This window comes from Oreochromis niloticus, linkage group LG3, assembly GCF_001858045.2.
Source record: "Oreochromis niloticus isolate F11D_XX linkage group LG3, O_niloticus_UMD_NMBU, whole genome shotgun sequence".
NCBI lineage: Eukaryota > Metazoa > Chordata > Actinopteri > Cichliformes > Cichlidae > Oreochromis > Oreochromis niloticus.
In genome coordinates, this window is record NC_031967.2 from 15977337 (window position 1) to 16001287 (window position 23951).

Here is a 23951-nt window from a genome sequence, read left to right on the forward strand (position 1 = left end):
TGGGGGGCGTCAACACTGGACTTTCCCACAAAAAAAGAAAAGTAAATGTTATCCAAACATTTGAAGCTGATACCAGCAGAACACTTAGCTGTAAAACAAGTGTTTAAAGAATAAAGCTTTGGATCGGGGTTTTACGCATTCGGCACTTGGAGCCAGTTTGGCACAGCATGATGTGACTCCTCTCCTCGGTGGGAGCTCTTGGCTCAGTTTTGTTGCTATTAGGAGAGACACCTCCCAGATTATCCCATTAATTTGCACCCCCAGTCCCCCACCCCTACCCGGTGCGTTGCCCCCTTCCGGCAGGTTTGCCTTCTGCTCAGCTCTCCTCTGCACACCGAGCTGGATGTCCGGACACTTGCTGCGCTGCTCTTAATGATCAGGAGGCACCGCGGGAGCAGGAAGGAGAAGCACAGCGACGACGCACATGGTGAGCTCCTGTGACTGAGTTTTGATCGTTTATCGGGGCAAGGTCTGCGGTAGCTGAGGCGGTGTGAAGTTTTATCTGCGCTTTTGTGGCGCTGGAGAAAGCAGCGACTGAACTGCAAGTGCAGACTGTATTTTCTGTCGCTGGAACTGAGGGCTAAAAGAGGGTTAAATAAAGGCAGAAAAGCATTTGTGGGGAAGAAAAACTCGTATAAATTACATCAGGGGGAGAGTTATAGCTACGTTCCTCTCTTCAGTTATCGTTTATACACTTATATTTTTTTTTTGCTGAGTTATATTTGAGAATAAATCTCCTTAAAAATTCATTCTTTTAAATGTAATTACTGATTATTTAACGCGCTTACAAATAAGCTGTAGGACTGAACTAGAAAACCCCCCCCACGTTTAATGCTTCTTGAAAATAAAATGACCTCATGTAGTATAAATTGTTTTACCTCGAGTGTTACTGAAATGTAAATTGCTTATTGTTTTTGTTTTTATTTTATTTTATTTTTAATAAGAAAAAATTCTAAAAAAATAATCTGTATTTAGTTTTTGTTTGTTTTTTACTGCAACATTGCGCAGAACTACAATTTTAAAAATATATATTTTCATTTATATATTTCTTTTGAATATAATCGTAAGCACGTGGTTTTGCCATTATATCCCATTATGCTGAGGTAAAAGAAAAATTAAATAAATAAATCAAAACACAATATACGCTCATAACACGATTTCCAATTAGCAGGCCGGGAATTCGGCGCTGTTATTTATCCTAAACGTTAAACACAAGCGAGAATAATGATCAACATTAAACATCAGAGTGAGAGTTTTCTGATCACGTTGCGATAGCCTCGCTGTGTAAATAAAGCTCATAATTGGCTGCAGCTAATTTGCGCTCAACAAAAGCGCAATTAGCTCTGCTGAATTGAGCCAATTAGTCTCCGGGCTTCGCTCTCAGCTCTGGCCAAAGTAATCAGACTAAATATGATAAACATTTACGTTTAATGAACCGTGGCAAAGGGATCATTAAAGTCTAAGGACTCAGGTTAAAGTCAACTCCGGCATTCAGCGTGTATCTGCGGGCTGTTTGCCTTTTAAGGTCCGTTTACAGTTTGTTGGTTTTCCTAAAAATCCAGTTTAATAAAAATATAACCGCATTTGTCTTAATATAGACAGCCTGCTTTTTCTGTCTTTCTTTTCTTTAAGAATTCAGGGACGGGTTTACTGGATTGCTGTGAAGTGTTAATTAAAACAAGCTAAGATTTAGTAAACAAAAAGTTGTTTTTTAAATGAAACTATAACATTAATGATTAATTAGCTGACGCAAATCACGGCTGTTTTTCTTTTCTTCTTTTTTCTTTCTTTTTAAAAACAATTTTTTAAATTTCGTCCAGTGCTCATAAAAGGCGCAAACCTGGCGGTGTATTTTGATTCATTTCGCGCCTGCTTCTCATTATTAACTTGCTGTATGACACTGTGTGGATTTAATTGGTACACAATTACGCACAGGAATTTTGTTTTTTCCCACAATGCCCGAAGTTGTCTTTGGCCTGACTGCAGCATGGATTCCCAATGATTTCATTTCCATCTGGTTTTCAATAAGATCATGTGAAGCTGGAGCTGCGCTGAAAGCCTCTTGCCAACTTGTATGAGGCAGTAAAGGGGAAAATTGACAGGAAACTCCCCTTGTATTATCAAGCGGGCAACATGTGTTTTTTTATTCAAAAATGAAGCAAGTAAATCTTGCAGGTCGGTGCAGAGACACCTTTCAGATCTGAGGGGGCACAGATGGCCCAGGAGGATGCGGCACACGTGCGCCGGACTGGCTGTTTGTTGGAGGTGCAAACATGAAGGACAGAGGCCTTTAGCTAAAGATACGAGCAGCGATAATCCATTTTGTGCTGTCTGTTGCTTCCACCTCCCGGGCCACCCCACTAAAATTAGATTATTACACCTAAAACAGAACTCCTGGAATCTGCTCCGCGTGGAATAACACACACATGGGCTTCAACTGTGCGGGCAGGAATGCAGTTTGGGAATACAGAGCGCATGCATAGCCTTTCTCTTCTCACCCAGAGCCCAGGGTTGTATTTCTGACGGCTGAGGACAATTGCAAATTAACAAAGGTGTCAGTTTGGTAACATGCGCCAACAGGTGCCCGCTTGGTTCAGCTTCAAACGCGCTGGCTATAAGACAGAGCTTATATAATTGATCATATTTATTTAAAGGCTCCGTGTCTTGGAGCAGAGCTGCAACGTAAAACCCTGGGAAATCTTCCCAGATGCTATCAGCTCGATACAAATCCACCTTATTAAACAACACAGCCGTGTGTTTATTTGCACAATCCACATTTTAATCTATTGAAACTCATCACAGAGGTTGCAGAACTATTTGAATTTAGCATATTTTCCCTCGCTGCGGTTGGCCGGGACTGCTGCGCATGACGAGGAATGTTAAAATGTGCGAGACGGGCCAAATCCAGCTCATCTGCTCAGCAGAATAGCTCCAGACGCAGACAGGCGCAAAGCTCTGCAAGGGACAAAGCGAGTTAGCAGGTAGCAAGAGAGAGGAACCACACACACTTTCTGCTAAATCATACACAAAAAAGACAAGTTTGCTGCGGAACAATTAAACACGCAAAAAAAGAAAAGTTAAATTATGGCTGATAAGTTTTCAGAAGGATATGATCTTCGTTCTTCAGTTAGAATCATAATACAGCAAAAGGCATGGTATATTACTTACAGAGACAGGCCAAGCATGAAAAATGAACATGCATGGATATGGAAAACTATGGATGTATTGCTGTTATTACCCCATAAGATCCCTTCTCTCTCTCTGAAAGCTCCACCAGACTCGTAAATCTACAGAAAGATTCAGTGCAGAACTGTCTAGCGAGCAAACGCTTTTGCAAACAGCATTTTCAGCTGCACCGAAACACCTTATTGAGTTTCCTATTCACTTACATATTCCCATCCATTTATTCAGATGTGAAAAACTTATATGCATGTGCATGAACTCCTGCAGCTTCAGCCTCTACCAAATCATTAAACCACTTTTTTGTTTCTGCTCCCGACATCTCTGCTGCTTTCAAGTTCAGACACATTTCAGCGTTATGAAGAACGGGAGATTTACGTCGGGAAATAAACTAGGACTGCAGAGCACGAACACCAGCGCCGCTCTCCTTGCTCTCTCCTGTTCGACTATGCTGTAAACATGCCCCCAGGTTGTCAGCAAGTATTTTTCCAGCCACTTGCCAGCCAAGCATAGCTGCTTCTAAAGATCACCCGCCGGAGATGTTGTTGATCTCATCATACCACTATTTGGCTGTATAAGCTTTTTGAGAGGCAGATTGCTGCCAAGTTATTTCAAAACTTCTGCTCACAGGGTCCTCAAACTGAATGCATATTTGTTATATCAACAGCTATTGTGTGCATTAAGTTTGTAACTAAGATAAAGTAGACAAAACTGAAACGGAGATCGAGGCCTCTTTTTGGAGTTAACGGGAAACTGTTGCTAATTCATTCAGAGGAAATCCCGCTCGTCTTCAGCATTTCCCCCCTGGCATCCTGGCTGTGTGAATTTATTGAAAGCGGTAGAGAAAAACCGTAGTTGAAACCATATCCGCTGGGTTGCATTGGCCGTGCCAGACAGTTGATCTAGTCTCTGCATTTGGCCTAGAGGGGCGCATTAAAAACCTCAAGGGCCTCACTTAGATGAGCATCCATTTATCAGAGTGGGTGTAATGGGCAAATGTTTAATTAGTCATGTAATGTGACAAAGACAAGAGCAAGTGCATGTCACGGGAATGTTAAACAACCTACCCCTTTCTCTTTTAGCCATGTGTACGCTTCACCCCTACCACCCGCCTACACGCTTGTAACTGCCCATCCGCTGAATTCTTGACTGTAATCTCACCACTACTTCCCTGAATCCTCTGGTAGCCTTTTACTCCGCTCATCATCCCTTTGACTTGTCTCCCCTTCTTATACAACCGGTATATCGACACCACATGAAACCAGAGACCCAATTAATCAGCCGATCAACTTATACGTCCTGCTTTTTATCAGTGTGTTCAGATTCCCGTGGGGCATGTCTCGACACGTCAGGAATGGCTAGCCGAGGCATTCTGGATCATAGGAATGTGGCTCACTGGGACCAGGGTCACAGTCAGACCACTAATCACTGCACTTGTTACTTGTTTCCTGTAGCAACGCCACAAAACACAGGCGCCTGCTCAGCCTGTTATTCCCCTTTTGTGCTCAATCAAGTTTAGCCGATTTATTTTCTAGCATTTGGTTGCTTTTGGACATTTGCGGTTTGTCCCCAGGCAGCCGAGAGACCGCCGTGACCTGCACGCAGGACCCCTCAGAGTTGTGTGGTCCCAAAAGGGAGGCCTCATATTTCGGTCGTTGGCTAATTGAGCGGCATGACGAGGCCGGAGAGGCTCTCAGCCCAGTTCCTCTCCTACGGGTTTGGTTTATGCAGCCCTGCTGACTTTGCTGTCAGTGTCAAACGCTTGTTAGGGCATCATCAATCTCACAGCAGTTAAGAATATTCCCAGAACAGAATGAAGGGGGCAGGTGATAGATGGGCAGGGAGACGGGAGAGTGGAGGAAAAGTTGTTTGAAACCGCCGAAGGATGGCGGATATAAATGAGAAGATGACAGGCCATTTAATGAAGAAAAGAAATCATTTCCCAAAAGTGAAAGGAGAAAGGTGCTGAACTCACCCTGCAATGGAGAAACTTACGTAGTGCTCATTGGGAAATGTGCTTCTGGGCTTTGTGTGAGCAGCGAAAAAACGATAAATCACTGGGCCCAGAGAAAGTAGGTGCATTGTCCATTTTGTCCGGATGCCAAAGCGGACGAATTCTAGTATCAAATCATGACAGAAAAATAAATTACACTCATCACCAATTATACGAAACGGGAAGCGGATTTGTTTCCACTGCAGACCTACACAAGTCAGGGTTTGTCTCTTCCACGGAAGTATCCGAGCAGGGGCTCAAATCGAACACACATTTCATTCCATAAATCATTTCTACCATCCCAAATGCTAATCTCCAACTCCTCTTCCTCCCTCTCTGTTTCTTCGTGCCCTTTTTCCTACACCATGACACTACTACACTGCTCATGGTCGGGGCCCTCACTGCGGTGGCTGCAGCAATGACCAACGGTAAAGATATTTGGAAAGGGAGCAATAAATATGATGGATGTGGTCCAGCTCAGGTTTTAGCCCCAGCTGTCGGGTATGTTTTTTGTTATTTCAGACAGACCTGTTGGGTGCGCGCCCTTCTTCACCCGCAGTCATCCACTCGTTTTGGGGTTAAGGAGAGTTTTAAGATGGATAAGTTCTTATAAGTTGTCAAGTTCAAGGGTTCAAACCGGTGGCTGACACTACTGGGAAGATGGGAGATTACATTTTTACAGGATGAGGTCTTTACTGGCAACTACCGAAAGCCAATAAGGTGAACTTGCAGTGATGCAATCAGTTGGTATGGTGTGTTTTCAATAAGGGGACAGGTGGTCCTTCTTAGATTTCCTTCTTCGGCTTCAAATGCGTATCATATAAATCAATCAGTTAGTCTTTTGTTCTTTTCTGATCACACTCCTGTGGTTTTCCACTTTAAAAAATGATTTTTTTCCCCTCTCACAGGCTGGATGACATGATGTTCCAACCCTTTTCCCCTCCTCCCTCCACCTCTTTTTGTCCTGTTTTCCTTCTACTCCTCTTCCTCTGTCTTTCCCTCATCTCCTCTTCCCTTCCCCAACCGCCGTTGAGCTGGAATTCACCTAATGACCCCTGCTACCACACAGATGGCCGTCCGCGACACTGCCTGTCAGAGTTTATCAATGCTGCCTACGGGGTCCCAGTCAACGTGAACCACTCTTTACAAGGAAATGATTATGACAGCCACATCACCACCTTAACCGACCTCAACAATCCTCACAACCTCACATGTTGGATGGCCGATGCAGGTACTGACACAGGAGACTGGGTCCTTACCCTACCGCTGGGCCGCCGCTTTGAGATCACATACATAAGTTTTCAGTTCTGTCACCAAAGAGAGCCATTGGACCCCATCTCCATTTCCATCCTCAAGTCGATGGACTTCGGGCGCACCTGGAGGCCAATGCAGCACTACTCCGGCGACTGCCTCAGGAACTTCAAGCTACCTTCACAAACAGTGGCCCAAACGAGACATCAAGAAACGGAGCCCCTCTGCTCAGACCCACGCCCTCTACAGAAGCAGCGAGGAGGCATGGTGTTGGCCTTCTCCACTCTGGATGGACGGCCATCCTCTCCTGATTTTGACTATAGCCCCACTCTCCAGGACTGGGTGACAGCCACCGACATTCGCGTGGTCTTCCATAAGGTGTCCAGTGAGGTTAAGAATGGCCACATGGATAAGACGGAAGAAGAAAGACGGCTTGATGGTGGACGCGACATCAGAGAGGATGGTGTTGTGAGATGGAGAACGGACTTCAAGGGTCAGACTGGAGATCAGGTGGACAAGTTAAACACAGAAAATACACTGGCATTTTTTGACAGGGAGACAAAAAACTCAGAGACAAGGGTGAGAAACAAAGGGGTTAGAATAGATAAGCAAGTCAGGAAGGGTCATTATAAAAGCTCAGGTCAAGATGAAGACGGGCACAACGTGACCAGCAAGGAAGGGGGGGACAGTTTCAGCATGGACACTCTCACTTCTCCTAAAAAGGGCGGGAAAGGCAGAGGGCGTGGCCGCAAGAAGGAAAACAATCATTGGCTGCCTTGCCCCAATGGAGATTGCAATTGGACAGTTGAGGGGCGGAGCAGAAGCAACAAAGGGCAGGAGCTGAGGAAAAGGAGGAACAACAATCACAATACAAGGCCGAGGAATCTGCAGGCGGCCCAACCTTCTGCTTTTAAGCCCCCCGGCCGAGCTCCTTTTGCCCTCTCGGACCTGCAGGTCGGGGGCAGGTGTAAATGTAACGGACACGCTTCCAGGTGTCGCCGTGACGACACGGGTCGTGCAGTGTGTGTGTGCAAGCATCACACAGCGGGGCCAGACTGTGATGTGTGTGAGGACTTCTACTTTGACAGACCATGGCATCGAGCTACGCCCACTAACCCAAACCCCTGTGTTGGTGAGTTCTGCATCATACTGCCTTTGAAAATGCTAACATAAGCACTCCCACCTTTGGTCTTATGAAAGAAATCAATCAAATCAGTAGAAAAAATATTGCAACTGTCAAAAACTGTGCATATAGTAAAGACAGCATGATTGAATCCCAATTTCAAGTACAGGTTTATAAAGGCTATAACTCATCCAGCAACTTAATGTCGCTCAAACAGCACAAGCCAGACATCTGTTTTCAGCATTAACATGAAAACTTTTGCACATCAGATCCTGACCGATACTCAGCAGCCTACAAATATGTTGCAGAGGTCCAGTTCAGTGACTGTTACTCAAGGCAACACACCGTTAATTATACATGACTTCAAACATGAATACAATTGAAATGAGGGCGTTTTAAAAGATCGCCCCCCCCGATACAGTTGATGTGAAAGTTATTCTCGCTATAAAAATAGAACAAAAGACGCGCTGTGGAAGAGATCTAAGTGTAAGAGAGCTTGGTGTCAGCATATTTGCAATCAAACTGAAAGTCATAAATCTGGCTTAATCCAAAATTTCCCTTATTTGGTACTTTCTGGATACCATATTAAAGCCAAACTGTTGGATTTGAATAACCATTGATAATACTTTCTCCAGCCCTGAAACTCTTTTCTTCGTTGGTGTTCATCAGTATTTATTTTGCTTTGCCTATGTCCAGCCTGTGAGTGTAACGGCCACTCCAACAAATGCCGCTTCAGCATGGAGGTGTTTCAGCAGTCGGGCCGGCGCAGTGGAGGCGTGTGCCAGAAGTGTCGCCACCACACGGCCGGACGCCACTGCCAGTACTGCCAAAATGGATACACCCGCAACCACAAAAAGCCACTCAGCCACCGCAAAGCCTGCCAACGTCAGTGACTGGATGTGTGTGTGTTTACTGTATATGTGGTGGGGGACACAAGACGGAGGGTAGAGCGAGTGCGTGACCCATACCTTTGACTGACTGTATATTCCCTGAAAGATGAAAAGTAAATCAGAGTGTGATCGTGTTTATGCCCGACTGTCAGAATGTGTGTTGCTATTTGAGCTTACGTGGCCCGCTCTGCCTCTGTACAAGTGTACAAAAGTGTTAATGGGGTGGTTACATTGTGACAGAGGACAGCTATTCCTGTTAGCGATATACAAAAACACACACAAACCACACCGAGCTGCCTCATGCATCCACATTATTACCACCTGTGGCATCTGCAATGACCCCCCCTGACCTTTGACCGGTGTCCTAAGTGACTGTGACACCCTAGCTTAGCTGTGTGCAAGCTCGTCCTCTGCTCTAATACTTTGCTTATATCCAGAATTAACAGGCCTTGTGAGTTTCACACACATTCAGGGATAATAAAAAATATTAAACACGCTCAATATTTTATCACTTTTAATGCATGAAACAAGAGTATCCTGCAAATTTATACGCTTTTAGTCCTGATTTATTGCTGCTACATTTCACTTAGTAACCATTCAGAGGCCAGCGGTGAGACAATTACTCATTTTCTCCAGGCAGGTTGTTTGGACTTATTGTAAGGATTTGTATAAACATTGTTCGAGTGTGAACAGAGCTGCTGAGGAGAGGCTTCCTCTCCCCATCTGTCTTCTCTCATTGGCCCTTATCCTTTGAAAGCACTGGTAAATAAAAAGCTTTGCAATGTAAACTATGGCAAATCCAGGCAGTAATCATTATACCGTGTAACAGGCAATACTGCTAATATCTACTTAAGAAGGCGCATCTTTACTAAAAAAAAAAGAAACACCAGAATGATAATGATTCCCTGCAATGCTGTGGAGTTTTGTTAATATCTCCACTGAGGAATTTGTCTTTGTTTACCCATCAGGAAACAGACGCCCACCTGGTGTTAGTGTAGGCCTTCTGTCATGCTCAGTGACACACCTGAGGACACATGCTTGTCATTCAGGATTAAACCTGGTCCTGTCACTGAAGTCATGTTATTTTTAACATATCTTAAACCTATCCAAAATACTGATAGTTCCAACTGGCTCTGCTCACCATTTTAGCATCTTTTAACTTGTTATTTTGGTTTACAACCTGCTTGGTAGACAACAAAACTGAGGCAAAAACAGTACGGATCTTTAAAATACAGCCTAATAAGCCTGAACTGTAAGGTGATAATATGTCAGTGTTGGATTTACAGTTCATGTGAGTACCTACCAAAAAATGTGCTTATTCAGCTTCTAATCTGTTCATTTTTCTTTCTCAGCGTGTCAGTGCCATGCCGTGGGGGCAGTGGGTCGCTGGTGTAACCAGACGTCTGGTCAGTGCCTGTGTCGACGAGGTGTAACCGGCCTCAGGTGTAACCGCTGTGCCCCAGGATATGAACAGGGGAAATCTCCTCTGCAGCCCTGCATACGTGAGTTTACCGGCCACGCTGATGTCCATTTTAAATCTGCTAACTTTAGCAGTGTCGTCAGAAAGAGTTTTCACTTTGAAGGCAAAACAAGACCCTCTTCCTCTTTCTGTCAGTTATTGATTCCACAAGGCTTAGTGCTACTAAAGAGTGCACAAATGAGCCACACAGTCTGTTTACAACTGCTAGCAAAGCATAAAGGCTGTCACTGCATGCTAACACTTTTCCTAACCCAAGGAAATGCTAACACAAGCGCAGATCACACCAGTTTGTCCTCATCTACAGCAACTCAGATTGTTAATATTGCAATATTAAAAATGAAATTGGAAATGGGTTTTTGGCATGCATTTATGCTAACCTAACCCGAATAGCTCTCCCTTAAAACTAGCAACATGCAGATTGATATTAAGTAGCTAGTTAATGTTAGCCAGTAGCTCAGTATGCAAAATTTGATATTTATCCAATACAGCACTACATATGCCAAAACGCTTAATTTATAAAGGCAGCTTATGTAGGCTCTGTGGCATAATTTATGAGGTGAATGCATCATCAGTGCATCATCAGTAGTCTGAATACATTTTCAAGACCACAAAATGTGTTTTAATTAGTTGATACAATGTAAACATTTTGAAACTGGGCTCACTTGAGACCTGGAATGTAAACGCATTTCTCTGGAAACCATTTTGGTTCAATTCATTCATTGCATTTCAGTCTGATCATAGCAAAACAAGCAATATAAAAAAAGAACATAAGACACATAACAACAAACGATCACTGGCATTATTCCATAAGTTTACTCCAGTTACAAAAACAATGTTTTTCTGTTTTTGTTTTGTTTTGGTGGCTTAGTTTACTAATTCCTCTTAACTAGTTATTGATTGTTCTCATCTGGACTTGAGAGTTTACACAAAAGGGTTATTATAATCAGACGTTTTCATAATTCATGCTTGAAGGACACAGATGTAATAAAGCAAACATTTAACATTCATTTAACATTTAATATTGGGCTGAATTTATTATTTGAATGTCTGAATGTAGTCTATAGGTAATCAGCCTGTTAAAGACACAACTGTGATGACCAATAACACTTTTAACATTAACTAATGACTGAAACATCACTTCCACCACATCTGGATATTCATTTCCTCTCTGGGAGGACTCTGCCAGTGGGCTCTGTCTTTTGTCCCAGGGGTTCTGGGTCTGTCTGAGGGATTTCTCTCCTTCTCGCTCTGTTTCAAGGTTTTTCGTGTGTTTGTGGAAATTGGTGAAACTGCCATAACACCCATCAGACACAGATCACATTTTGCAGTGTCTCACTTCAGCCTGCAAGTCCAAGTTCCCATGTAATTTTGTTACATAAGTAGAATGTAAAATGTTACATTTGATGGAACCTGGTCAAATGGTATAGCTTCAGTTTACAACAAGCACTTAAAGATTAAGTATTTGAATAAATAAACCTTAAATTTGATATATTTTATTTGCATTTTACTCAAAATGAATGTTAATGTAGAAACATTTCTGGTTTGCAACATGAAGAAAATGAACTGGTGTTAAGCACTGAAGTTTTTTACCTATTGAGTTTTGCACACACGTGGGAGCCTTCCAGGACTCCACGGATTTGAAAACTATGAATAGAGGCCTCAAATCTGAAAGTTATGACAACCTCTTTTGTTTGTTTTTATAAGGATTGATTTCATAACAGCACTTAGTCTTACTGTAATTAAAAATGTTCTCTCTGCACTCGACACCCTTTGGCTTTTAATAGTTTGTTGTCAGTCATGACAAAGTGACTTCTTTAATTTCTCCTTCAGCCTCATTTGTTCGTGGCCTAAATGGATTAAGCGACTCTATCAAGCTGTGTAAGCCTTTATCAAATTGTAGCTCAACATAAATAGGGCCGCTGCGCTTCAGTTTAATTTGGCCCAATCTCCCCGGCGTGTCTCCTTTTCATCATCCCTGGAGATGGTTTCCACAGCAGCGATAACATGAGCTGAGCGCTACAGGGAAACCTCATCTCCCGCTGATCTGGTATCAGCGTCAGATCAAGAGGATTGTTGCCACTCACATCTCTGCGCCTGGCCAGCAACAAACATCAGCCATGAGCGCTAATCCATGCACACATCCCGGGCTAATCGCACGAGTGCCGACAACTACACAGGCTCTGACGCTGTGTTAGTCCCAATCAGGTGACATAGGGAGCCAGCAGCAGGGAGCTTCGCACCTGTTGCACGCCTCAAACCGCCCCCATCGAAGGGCCCAGACTCATAACTCTCCTAGTGAAAGGAGTGAGTGAAAGAGAACCTTGTTTGTTTTTACTCCCAGACCATCTCAGTCTATGTATAGCACCTCTCTGCTCCCACCACCTCCTACATCTCGCCTACACCTCATCAGACAGCCCTAAATGTGTTCAGCAGTCAGGCTAAATTCAATGTTAGCTACCTTTAAACCATTTTATCTATGCTCTGAATAGACCAGGATGTCAGCAGAATTGTCTGACAGGGCTGCATATTTTGGTCAAACTCAGGCAACTAAAGCTAAAGCAATACGGAGTCCAAGCTAGCTGATGAGATAGCCCCAACTAACTTTTGCTAAAGCTTTAACTGCAAATTTATGAAATGAAAGATGATTAAGTTTTATGATTTGTTACAAAATAGCAAACAGTTATTTCACATATTTAAACCAAGTTGATGTGCTGTCACCTCAGCCAAAGTCATCCATGACCTCGGGTTTAATCCTGCGAGGGCCATCGTGAAAGGTTACTGGAACTGTTATTTTGAAGTATTATCTGAAATAACTCAGTGGCCACTGGGAGATAAAAATGACATCTGTACATTCACCAGTTAAATCTGATTAACAAAACATGTCTAAAAGTTTGATAACTTTGCAGAATTTAACTTTTTTTCCTCTGAAAGTTACATTTCTACCAACATCTTTGCTGATTTCACTTCAGAATCCTCTTAGCAGCATGTCGCTCTGATAGTGGCTTCTGTTTTTGTTAATAGAGTTTCAATGAATGCCAAAGAAAAGAAAATAGTTGAATCCCATTAACATGAAATATCAGTCAATGAAAAGTCTTCTCACACTAAGATGAGTTATCTGATTTAGTTAGTCAGTACTGACTTTTCTCCTAGTGTCATGTTTTGTTTTGTTTTTACTTTCACTTGATATTTCTTGAGTTAGATCATATTTTTTTTGTTTTCTGTTTTGCAAAATTTATAATGTATAGTTCCTATATAGATTAATTATGAATGTATGTACAGCATCTTGTGTTTCTACACTATTTGGAATATTATGATATGTGACGATTCAGACATTTGACTTGCCTTGTAAATTTAGAAACATATTAAAAACTAGAAGCCCACGCACCCACACATTCTCCACCGAGACCAATAACCTTGCTTTTCAGTTTTAATCAATCACAGATGTTACCCAACTGCTGGTTTGAGGTATTTCTTCAATGTCGCCTGGACAATTGTGCTAGACTTTCTCTTGCTAGAAAGAATAACTCCATCATGAATTGTTTCCAGCTGCTTTTTTTTATTATTTAGAATTAAAAAAATCTTGAAGATCTTGAATCTTGGAAACCCCTGTACCCTTAATGACTCGGCGTATATCAATAAAGACATGGTTTGATGATATTAGCATAGTATATATCGATATACTGTATATACACTACAAGTCAAAAGTTTGGACACAACTTCTCATTTAATGGGTTTTGTTTATTTTTACTACATTCTGCATTGTAGATACATACTGAAGACATCAAATGTATGAATCAAAATATATGGAATTATGTACCAAAGAAAAGATTGATAAATAACTCTAAATATGTTTTATATTTTAAATCTGTGAAAGTAGCCACCCTTTGCTTTGTTGACAGCGCTGCAAACTCTTGGCCTTCTCTCAATGAGCTTCATGATGTAGTCACCTGAAATGGTTTTCACTTCACAGGTGTGCCTTGTCAGGGTTCATTGGTGGAATTTCTTGCCTTATTACACAGCTGACAGCCTTATTTGACAACTGTCAGATTATGGAATATTATGGCAAGAACCAATCAAAGTAAGAAGAAATGACAGTCCATCATTACTTTAAGAACTGAAGGTCAGTCAGTCTGGAAAATTCCTAAAACTTTGAATGTGTCCCCAAGTGCAGTCACAAAAATCATCAAGTGCTACGATGAAACTGGCTCACATGAGGACCGCCCCAGGAAAAGAAGGCCAGTTCCAGTGGGAGACACAATCTCTACATTAACTGTTCAGAGGAGAAGGCACGAATCAGGCCTTTATGGTCAAACAGCTGCTAAGAAACCAAAGACACCTGCTAACAAACCACTACTAAGGAAAAGCAACAAGTAGAAAGGATTTCTTTGGGAGAAGAAACTCAAGGAATGACATTAGACAAGTGGAAATCTGTGCTTTGGTCTGATGAGTCCAAATTCGAGATCTTTGGTTCCACGTGCCTTGTCTTTGTGTGATACAGAAAAGGTGAACGGATGGTCCCTACATGCATGGTTCCCACCCTGAAGCTTGAAGGAGGAGGTGTGATGGTGTGGGGGTGCTTTGCTGGTGACACCGTTGGGGATTTATTGAAAATTGAAGGCACACTGAACCAGCATGTCTACCACAGCATCCTGCAGCAACATGCCATCCTATCCGGTTTACGTTTAGTTGGACCACCACTTATTTTTCAACAGGACAATGACCCCAAACACACCTCCAGACTGTGTAAGGGCTATTTGACCAAAAAGGAGAGTGATGGAGTGCTGCACCAGGTGCTCTGGCCTCCACAGACACCAGACCTAAACCTAGCCGAAATAGTTTGGCATGAGATGGACCTCAGAGTGAAGGCAAAAGGGCCAACAAGTGTTGGGAACTCCTTCAAGACTGTTGGAAATCCATTTCAGACGACTACCTCATGAAGCTCATTAAAAGAATGCCAGGAGCATACAAAGCAGCAGTCAAAGCAAAGGGTGGCTATTTTGAACAATCTAAAATATAAAAGATGCTTTGAGTTACTTCACACTTTTAGTAATAATTCCATATGTGTTCATTCATAGTTTTGATGCCTGCAGTGAGCATGTACACTATAAATAGTAATGAAAATAAAGAAAAAACATTAAATGAAAAGGCGTGTCCAACCTTTTAACTGGTAGTGTATATAGAATAGCATATCACTAGTCAGCTAGTCACTAATTTCTGATAGAGACCCAGTTATTTTGTTCTGGCAGCAGGCCTGACATGACAGAAATTGCTCAGTTCAGAAAAGGGAAACAAGGATTGCTCCTATTAGGTGTCCAATGGGGAAAGAGTTAAAAGGTTCTTCCTTTTTCATGAAATTTTAGGAGATCGGGCTTGGTAGTTTTTACATGTTCATGCTTACATACAAAAAGATATCCCTATGTCTGTCAGTCGCATACATGGATATCATATTGTCACTAGCCCTGCTCATGCAGGTAGCCCCATTTGCCTCACTGGAACCCTTGACATGTACTATAAGTACACTTACAGAAACCAACAGCACCTTCTTGACTTTTAAACATGAGGGACTGTCAGCTGGAAGGGGGTGTTGGGTGTCAGTGGCCCAGTTGTGTCATAGAAGACCAGACCTGGACAGAGGACGATGCGTGAGCTTATATGGCGGCACTGTCACACACAAACTTTTACAAGAGCCTGGGTTATGCACGCGTCGCCAACCAGGTTGTTAATCCACACCACTGACACACACTTCACTCTGTTTAATGTTTGAGACAAAACCATACAAGAAGTGACGGTCTGACCCTATTAAATTCCAAAAAGTAAAGTTTGCATCTGTCTGTGTGTTAGAGAGAGCGCCACGGGATGGGTTTGTAGACTATAAAAGGACCACACACACATTCATTTTGACATTTGCTTATCTTCTGCATGGGCATGCCTCACGCAGCGAGGGTCATTCAAACACACACATATAATGCACAGAAGTGAAACAGACTGACAGCTGTGGTAGGTATCCTGAAGTTTCTCTGTGTGTCTGTTTTGTCTAAAACTGTGTTTATGCTTGCAGGAATTCCGGAAGTTGCTCCAACTCCAGTGTACCAACCTCAGTACAGCATAGGTAGGTCTGATTTATGGCAGTCCTGGAGAAATGCTTTGCATCAATGTGATGAAGCTCCTTGAATAATATTTTAAGCAGACAATCCCTTCATAGACAAAAATGGAGAAGAAGGCAAGTCTGGAACATTGTATCCTGAAAGACAGTTTTATACAGAAAGTAACTTTATAACTTTTTATAACTTTAAACCTTTAAACTAATCTACTAACTAAACTTCTAGTACTTAAATATATTAAACCAATATCTAATTTTTCTACTGTAAAATTTTCTGCCTGCTGTAACCTGCCATAATAACGTATGATATCCGAATGCCTCATGCAGGAAATTGTGTAACTGACAACAATATTTGATTGAGTAATAACAATAAAGCTTTTTCCTTTTCTATCCTCTCTCCCCTGCTGATGTCACCGCAGCATTTAGATTTATGGCTTTTTTGTGTGATCATATATCAGATTTCCTCTGAAGGCACGCCACATATTTTTTAACAGATCGGTCCTTGAATTGAAACTGCTCTGGGAGCCGCTGCTCACACTCCACGGAGTGGCTAACCACTCCCTCCTAGCGGCGGCTCGAGGAATGTCCCACCTGCTGCAGTTGGGATCATCTGTTAGTCAAAGGATACTGTGATGACAAATAGAAGCAGCCATATTGTAATTAGGGGAAAAGACATGTGCTGATATGCTTGCTATGAAATGATATCCACCCTCATTTGACGATTCTCTCTCCCTCTCCCCCCCTCTGCTTGTCTCTCATGTAGCGGAGGAGTGCGTTTCATACTGCCAGCCTTCTCAAGTTAAAGTCAGGATGAACTTGGAGACCTATTGTCGAAAGAACTATGGTTAGTGGCCATTATTATATTATTAAATATAATTTAACAATTATAGTTGTTCCTGCTATCCATATTTGATATGAGCATCCACAGTATATGTATGAAAGAATATAATGAAAAAGTATAACCAGTCTTTTAGTTATTTCTTCAAATGAATCAAATCTAAATTGTAACAAATATTTAAAGTGCGGATCAAAAGAATCTATCAAAATAATATTTTTTTACTATGTTGTGCCTGTGTTTGTTAGTGCTGAAGGTGCAGGTGAAAGGTATGGAGCGCTCAGGTCCCTGGTGGCAGTTTTCCATCTTGGTGCAAGTCGTCTTCCGCACTGGGTCCCACTCCCGCATTCGCAGGGGCTCTCAGTCCCTTTGGGTACCTGACCGCGACCTTGGCTGCGGCTGCCCCGCCCTCCAGGTGGGTCGGACAGTCCTCCTGATCGGAGCAGACGAAGGAGAGCAGCCCTGGGTGCCAGAGGAGAAGCGCCTGGTGGCAGATCGCTCCACTCTAGCCCTCCAGTGGCAGGAACACTGGAGTCCCAAACTCAGGGCCTTCCGGGGGCAGGACAAGAGGGGCCGCTGTCCACCAAAACAGGCAAACAACCACCAGCACTACAGGGAGCACCCAAAACCCCAGTCTGGTTATGTTCCCCCTCACCTGCTGACTGAGAAAGATGCCGAGCCTCATGCAGCAAACACACACAAGACTGAAAGCACAGCAGTGCCGCATATGTTCAAAGTTAAATCCACTGAGGCGACACTACCCTCTTCTTCTTCACCCAATCCAGTGTGTTCTACTCAAAATCCTTCATGAAAACTTTAACAGTGAGAAGATTTAAAGACTCAAATTCTAAGTCTCAAAAAACAGAAGAACTACAAGGAGTAAAATGTACATTATTCCATTTTTTTGTCAGTGGACTTGATATTCAGGTGAGAAGAAAGCTCAAAAAAACCCTTCAATACCGAAACACATACCCACCTTTAGGTTTATGTACATTTTTAAGAGATTAATTATTGCATACTGAGTTTTGCAGCAACATAAAGTGGTAACACTCAGTGATGATGAATCTGTGAGACTAAACTGGTGAAATGTAAAATGTAAGTATCATTATTTTAATATTTCTACTAAGGAAACTTCTGAAAATTAAAGTCTGACTGAACTTTGAAAAATGTCAATCAGCATTTTGTCTTGAAAACTTAAAAAGAAAATCTATATTATAGATTATAAATCATATTTATTTATTGAATTGTTCTACCTAAAGGGAAAATATTACAATAAATGACATCATAAAAAATATTTACAATAGTAATTAACACAATGACACATGGTTTAGTTAATGTGCAAAAATGTGATTGATTTTTTTTTACTAGTAAATATTGTATTGTAAATTGCCCATTATAGCATGTTAGACTTTATTTTTAATTCATGTGTAAATTTGGGAAAAGCATATACTGAAAATAATCTCTGAAGCAATTTCACTAAATTAAAATAACCAAACAAAGTTGAAAGTCATGTAGCTCACACTGCCGTTGCAGGATAATCACAAAAGAATGTGTCTGTTGTGTAAAAGAAAACACCATGCTGGAAATTGCAAATTTGCATTTATTATAAATAACTAATATTTAATATTACACCGATGCTGTAGTTTTACAGTTTAAACCCCAAACTTTCAAAAATAAACAGATTAATTAAAACGTCATTTATTTATTTTGTTGAACTACTTACATTTGTTCCCCTTTAATCAACTTGAAATATTTGCAGAATATGTATATCCCACGTAAAAGTATAATTTCAGTGTATTTATTTTTGTTATTTCTGTCTGATATGGACAGCGGTTAAAATAGTTTCCATAATGTGTTGCTCTACAGTTCATTTGGTCAGATTGTGTTTTTATACCTTCATGTAAGAAAAACAAAGCTGTGACACCACGGGTGCATTGGGCAGCCGGGTTAGCACAGACAAGATATTATTATATTATTAAATTCCGTTTTTAAATTTGAAAAGTATCTTTACTCTTGCCTGTCTAAAATAATGAAATTAAAAAATTAAAAACTGAAATTTTTCATTTAGGCTAATTCAATTTAGACAAAGAAAACTCATTGATTTTTAAGTTAAAACATTTAAATAAGAACACTTTATTATGTATGTACATATAGTACATTTAAATTCTAAAAATGTAAAAAAAAAACATTTATTGCTTTAATTTTCTTTTTGAGTTTCTTTCTTTCTTTTCGCATGCATTTCAGTAGTGGGAGACGAAAAACCTCACTGCGCTCACACCTTTAATTCAAACTGTACAATATTTGATGAAAAGAGACTTTATCTACAATCTGTTCCCTCACTGGACAGCTGACACAAAGACCAAACTAACTTAACCTCATTTTCTAGGAATCCTCAGATACACCATAAGGAGCCCAGATACGGATCTAAAAAACATCGGTCCAACCTATCGTCATGACTCCTGTTTCCATTTGGGACACATCGCGTCATAGCCCAGGGGAAATGGGGGGTTGTTGGAGGTTATGAAGACAGATGGAAGAGTTCCTATTTGTTGAGCAGCCATGTTGTTTTGGTGGGACCTGTGTCAGTGATTGGCTGTGCAGCTGTGGTGAAGGCTATGATTGAAAATAAAGAGAGAAAAATAGACTCGTTGACTGATGACCTCGCAGCGGGACTGAACATACAGTACACCGAAGAGTGTGTGAGACTGTTTTGGGGCTTCTTTTCCTACTCTTATGAGGTCCAAAGATCCGTGCATCCAGCTGGCAGCTTACCATGCTAATTATGCTTCCAAACAAGCTGCTCAGATGTCTTTATACAGTAACCCAACATGCAGCATGTTTTCTGTACACTGTCTTTAATCATTTACCAGAAAAAGACTTAGTTTTATACTTATTCAAATACAGACTTTTTTTAACCACTTAGGGTGACCTTTGTAAGAAATCACTCAAATTTAAGTGCACATTCACGATTCTGCACTTGTGAAGACCTTAAATATCTCATTTTGACGGATCTATATTCATCACACATATTCTTCAACACCTTAAACTGAGTTAATGGGAATGATAACAATACTATAAATATTACATTAAAACAGCCAAAACTGTCAGAAATACAAAAAGAGAAAATTTTAATAAAATTTAATGTAATCATCTTTGGCATTTTTACTGGCCTATAGTTTACGTTTTTCAAAAAAAACAACTGCAGTCATTTCATAATGTGTGTTGATTTTATCAGACCATTCATCTAAGTGTCTTTGACTAATACTTTGATGCTAGCTGGTGATAAAGAAGCTCTCAAACGATACATATAAATGTTAATTACACAATATGTGTGGATATGTGTACTGTGTGTACTATGTAAAGTGTTTCACATATAAACCCTAAAGAGATTATAATGAATGGACCATCTTTTTAGCATCTTTCAGCTCACTGTTTTGTTTTTAAGGCGTTCAATATACTGTTTTGGTTCACTCTCACTGCTCTAATTAGCACGCTTTCAACAGCAGGCAGCTGTTTTCGGTTTAAAAAAAATCCAAAACACAGCTGTACACTACCAGCAAAACAGCAGACAGAAAAACTACCTGCAAACACAGTGGGTCATTTAGTAGCTAGAAACAGATATTGTCCTCAGGAGTTGGTGGAGACCAAAGTATAGCTAAAAGCAAAAAGAGTGATTATCAGGTGGACGCAAACATACTGCAAGTAATTTCTTGGTGTTCTTTGTTTTTCAAAATCCAGTGAAAGTGATAAATAACTCATGTCAGGTTTGTGTTTCCAGCTTGCAAACAACAACAAATTGTAGCAAAAACAATCCAATCTCACGTTTTCATTTTGGCAGCTAAAAACAAGAAAAGGAGTTTCTGCACCCTGAAACACCAAACGAACCAAAACGAGAAGGGCACGGCGGCTGTAAAAGTTAACAGTGCGTAACACACAAATTATGTGTGTGTGTCAGAGGAAGAAAAGTGCAAGTCAACACATGCACATCATGTCTTGGTGTGTGTGTGCGTGCATGTGTGTGAAGCACCTGCTGCGTTGCTGCAGGAAGCACCTGTCAGCAGTCGTCTCCGCGCTGCAGCCCCTGTCGACATGAGGGTTTGATCCCAAAACTCCCCAAACACACACACTTACACCGACACTAACAGACAACTTAAGCCAGTGGCTCGCTCTGCAGCAGGGGCTGCGCATAGTCTGCGGCTTTGCTCCAGTTAAACTGACAACATGTTCTTTTCTGAAGCGCTGTGGATGGGGGTAGGCTCCCTGTTTTGGTGGCATGTGGGGAAAAAGGAGATCAGATTCTTCTTCTGCAGAACGGGAAGCAGCAGTGTGTGTGTTTGTGAGCGTGTGGTATTATGTTTACAGCCTGCCGAGGGCACGTTTTACGAGAGGTGATTCCTCCTGTGTTGCAGCCAGAGCCAAAGTTCAACTAGACTTCTTGCAAACACACCAATGCACAGTACTCTTTGTCCTCAGACACACACACACACATTTAACACTATTCTCATCCCGTCTACACACACACTCCAAATTTTTGCCTCGCACCCAAGAGCTGAAGTCCAAGTTCAGAAAGTCACACTGTTTTCAGGATGCACACACACAAACACACGGGGGCTTCTGTTAACCTGAGAGGCAGAGGGTCAATCCCTGTGATCCTGCAGCCTACATGCCTTCCATACAGACATGCCGCCGACACCGCAACCCGACTCCCGGCCAGATTAGGACTAATCAAGCATGGCGCAGCTCAGTGCAGCAACGGCATGACACACACATGTAGACAAACACATGGATATACTGTACTACAAACATGTGCCAACCCTTCCTCTTTAAGATTTCTGATCAAGTATTTGCCAAAAATATGACCACAGAGAGAAAAATCATTGCTTGCATCAAGTATCATTATTAACAGTGCATGCGACATTTTATAATGTGGATTTTGCTCCTTGTTTCTGTTTCAGTCTGTTACATTTCCTGGCAGTTTTTCATAGTTCAGGTTTTATAGGGTTAATGCTTTCCTACAGAACATAAAATGTCTGAAAATACACAAATTCCATACCAGTGAGAGTCTATCCCTCAGAAAACGCTGCTGCTGAATTGAAAGGTCTAATTTAATGTACAGGTTTGTCTTCCTTCACTTATTTTTGGCACCATGTAACAAATGTGCATGACACTCTTCCAGAAGTTAGTAGGAAACACCCGCAAACAAAGAATGAGCAGCTGCTTCGTACTCTGACACTTTTATATACTCTCCAGATTCACTTCTGTAACTCAACAAGTTGTTGCTGATATAACTCTTGTGCATTTCTGACATCTGAGGAACTGAAGATCCACTGGATTACTTTTATTTTTGACATCCTAACCACAGCAGAAAATTCTTAGTGATTGCATGAGGGGCAGCTGATGCTACCAGTAGCAGGCCAGAGCAACACTGTATGGAGAAAAGTCTCGATAACTGAGTCCCATTGCAACAGTCAAGCACCTATCTATGCTGTCTGCCTTTACAAACATTCGTGAAGGAATGAGCCATTTGAATATGAGCAACAAGTCAGTTTGTGAAATTTCTTCCTTAGTACATATTTCATGATCAGCCATGAGTGGTTTGATTGCAAAGTGAAAGTGTTTAAGAACCACAACAACTCAACCATGAAGTGGCAGAGCAGGGTCACCGGGTGACTGCGTGGCTGCTGACACAGTAATAGCTCCAAACCTCTTCTGTCCTTAACATCAGCAAAAAAAAAAGTGTGCACCGGGAGTCATGGTTTCCATGGCTGAGCAGGTCCTGTTGGTGTAATGTGCACATTTTTCCACATAATATTTGTGTAAACTGTAGTGCGCACAATCAGATGCCATTGAGTCTTTGATACGAGCTTGAAACCAAATAAAAAGCACTAGATATGACTGTCTTCATGTTGTGTGGTTTTTTTGGGGTTTTTTTTGCAACTGGCATTTTTGAAAGGATTTTCTTTCTAAAAGAGAGGGCTTACAAGACTAATAGTCTATTTAAAGCAACCTGGATGTACACCAAGATTTTACAGGTTCTTCCTTTGCCTGTCAACCACCTCTCCACTTATTTTAATGAAATTCAGATTGGTTTTCCAACAAGCGCTGTGTAACATAGTAACTTCTGCAGGATTTTCTCTTTGTTCCTGCTCTGGGTTAGATCCTGGTTTAACTCTATCCAGCTGAACTCTGAGGTTGTTATCCTTTATGTCTTAAACAGCCTTGACTGCGCTCTTACAGGTCAGGTACTTAATTAATGCCTCATCAATCAGAGCAGGCTGGTCTTTGGGGAAAGGCTCCATTAAAGCAAACCAGAGGATTTTCAAGGGTTAAAAAAGTGCTGCGACAACTTACAGTGTAAAAAAATAATGTATTTCTTGCACTATGAAAGCACATAAAGCTATTCTGGTAGATCCCAAAATGACATTTTAAACCTTTAAATGTATTTAACATGGCGATTTTAAGAGGAGTGAACTCATAGGTTTAATATGCAAAGCATACATGTGCGTCTGTATAATGTTTTTGCATGAGACCGTGAGGACCTGCCGTCACGTGGCCACAGCTTGACTTTTCCCATTAAAGTTTTCCCACCAGTCGCAGGTGTTGACCGGTCGTCTGGTCCCTGCTTGGCCACAAATGTCTGGGATGTGTCAGGCCTTCCTCAGCTCTGCTCCCTTTGTAGTCTGCAATGGGAGGCTCGTTTTGTCTTTGTAGTCATTAAGCAGAACCTTATTTTGGCAGCCACCGTGTTAGAGGGGACAGGTGATTTATGGCGGAGGGAGCAACAGGGTGATCCCTGCCATTCGTTTCTCTTTTTTTGGGGGTGGGGGCTCATTCTGGATGTTTTTATGGTGTCTAAACACACTCTACAGTCTATTAGTACCCTGAGCGCTGGACTCGGAGTCCAGGATTAGCGATCAAAAGACTGATGGCGGGGGCACTAGGGTAAAAGGTTGGAGGTAACATTAGCCCGGCCTGCCCAGGTGGCGTGGCTGAAAAGAGACTCCCATATGTGGTGTAGATGGGTCAAACATGGGCTGTGTGTGTGTGTGGAGGCTTCCAGCGTGCTGTATGTGGAGCTTGTGTGTGCATGACTTTTATG

The 23951-nt window shown here is 41.7% G+C and overlaps 1 protein-coding gene across 1 annotated transcript; it reads left to right on the forward strand.

The window, feature by feature from the left end:
- The first annotated feature begins 295 nt into the window (after positions 1–295).
- On the forward strand, positions 296–20242 carry ntn5 (netrin 5). Its single transcript, XM_005463848.4, has 7 exons — positions 296–427; positions 6082–7556; positions 8244–8432; positions 9790–9939; positions 15976–16026; positions 16781–16861; positions 17101–20242. Exons 2-7 carry the CDS (start codon positions 6092–6094, stop codon positions 17661–17663), a joined length of 2499 nt encoding a protein of 832 aa, XP_005463905.1. The 5' UTR covers positions 296–427; positions 6082–6091; the 3' UTR covers positions 17664–20242.
- Positions 20243–23951: the final 3709 nt, after the last annotated feature.

Coding starts and splice junctions, on each gene's coding strand:
- ntn5 (XM_005463848.4), top strand. CDS start 6,092: ATGATGTTCCAACCCTTTTCCCCTCCTCCCTCCACCTCTTTTTGTCCT. Junction 9,940..15,975: donor TCCTCTGCAGCCCTGCATAC/GTGAGTTTACCG, acceptor TTATGCTTGCAG/GAATTCCGGAAGTTGCTCCA. Junction 16,027..16,780: donor CCAACCTCAGTACAGCATAG/GTAGGTCTGATT, acceptor TCTCTCATGTAG/CGGAGGAGTGCGTTTCATAC.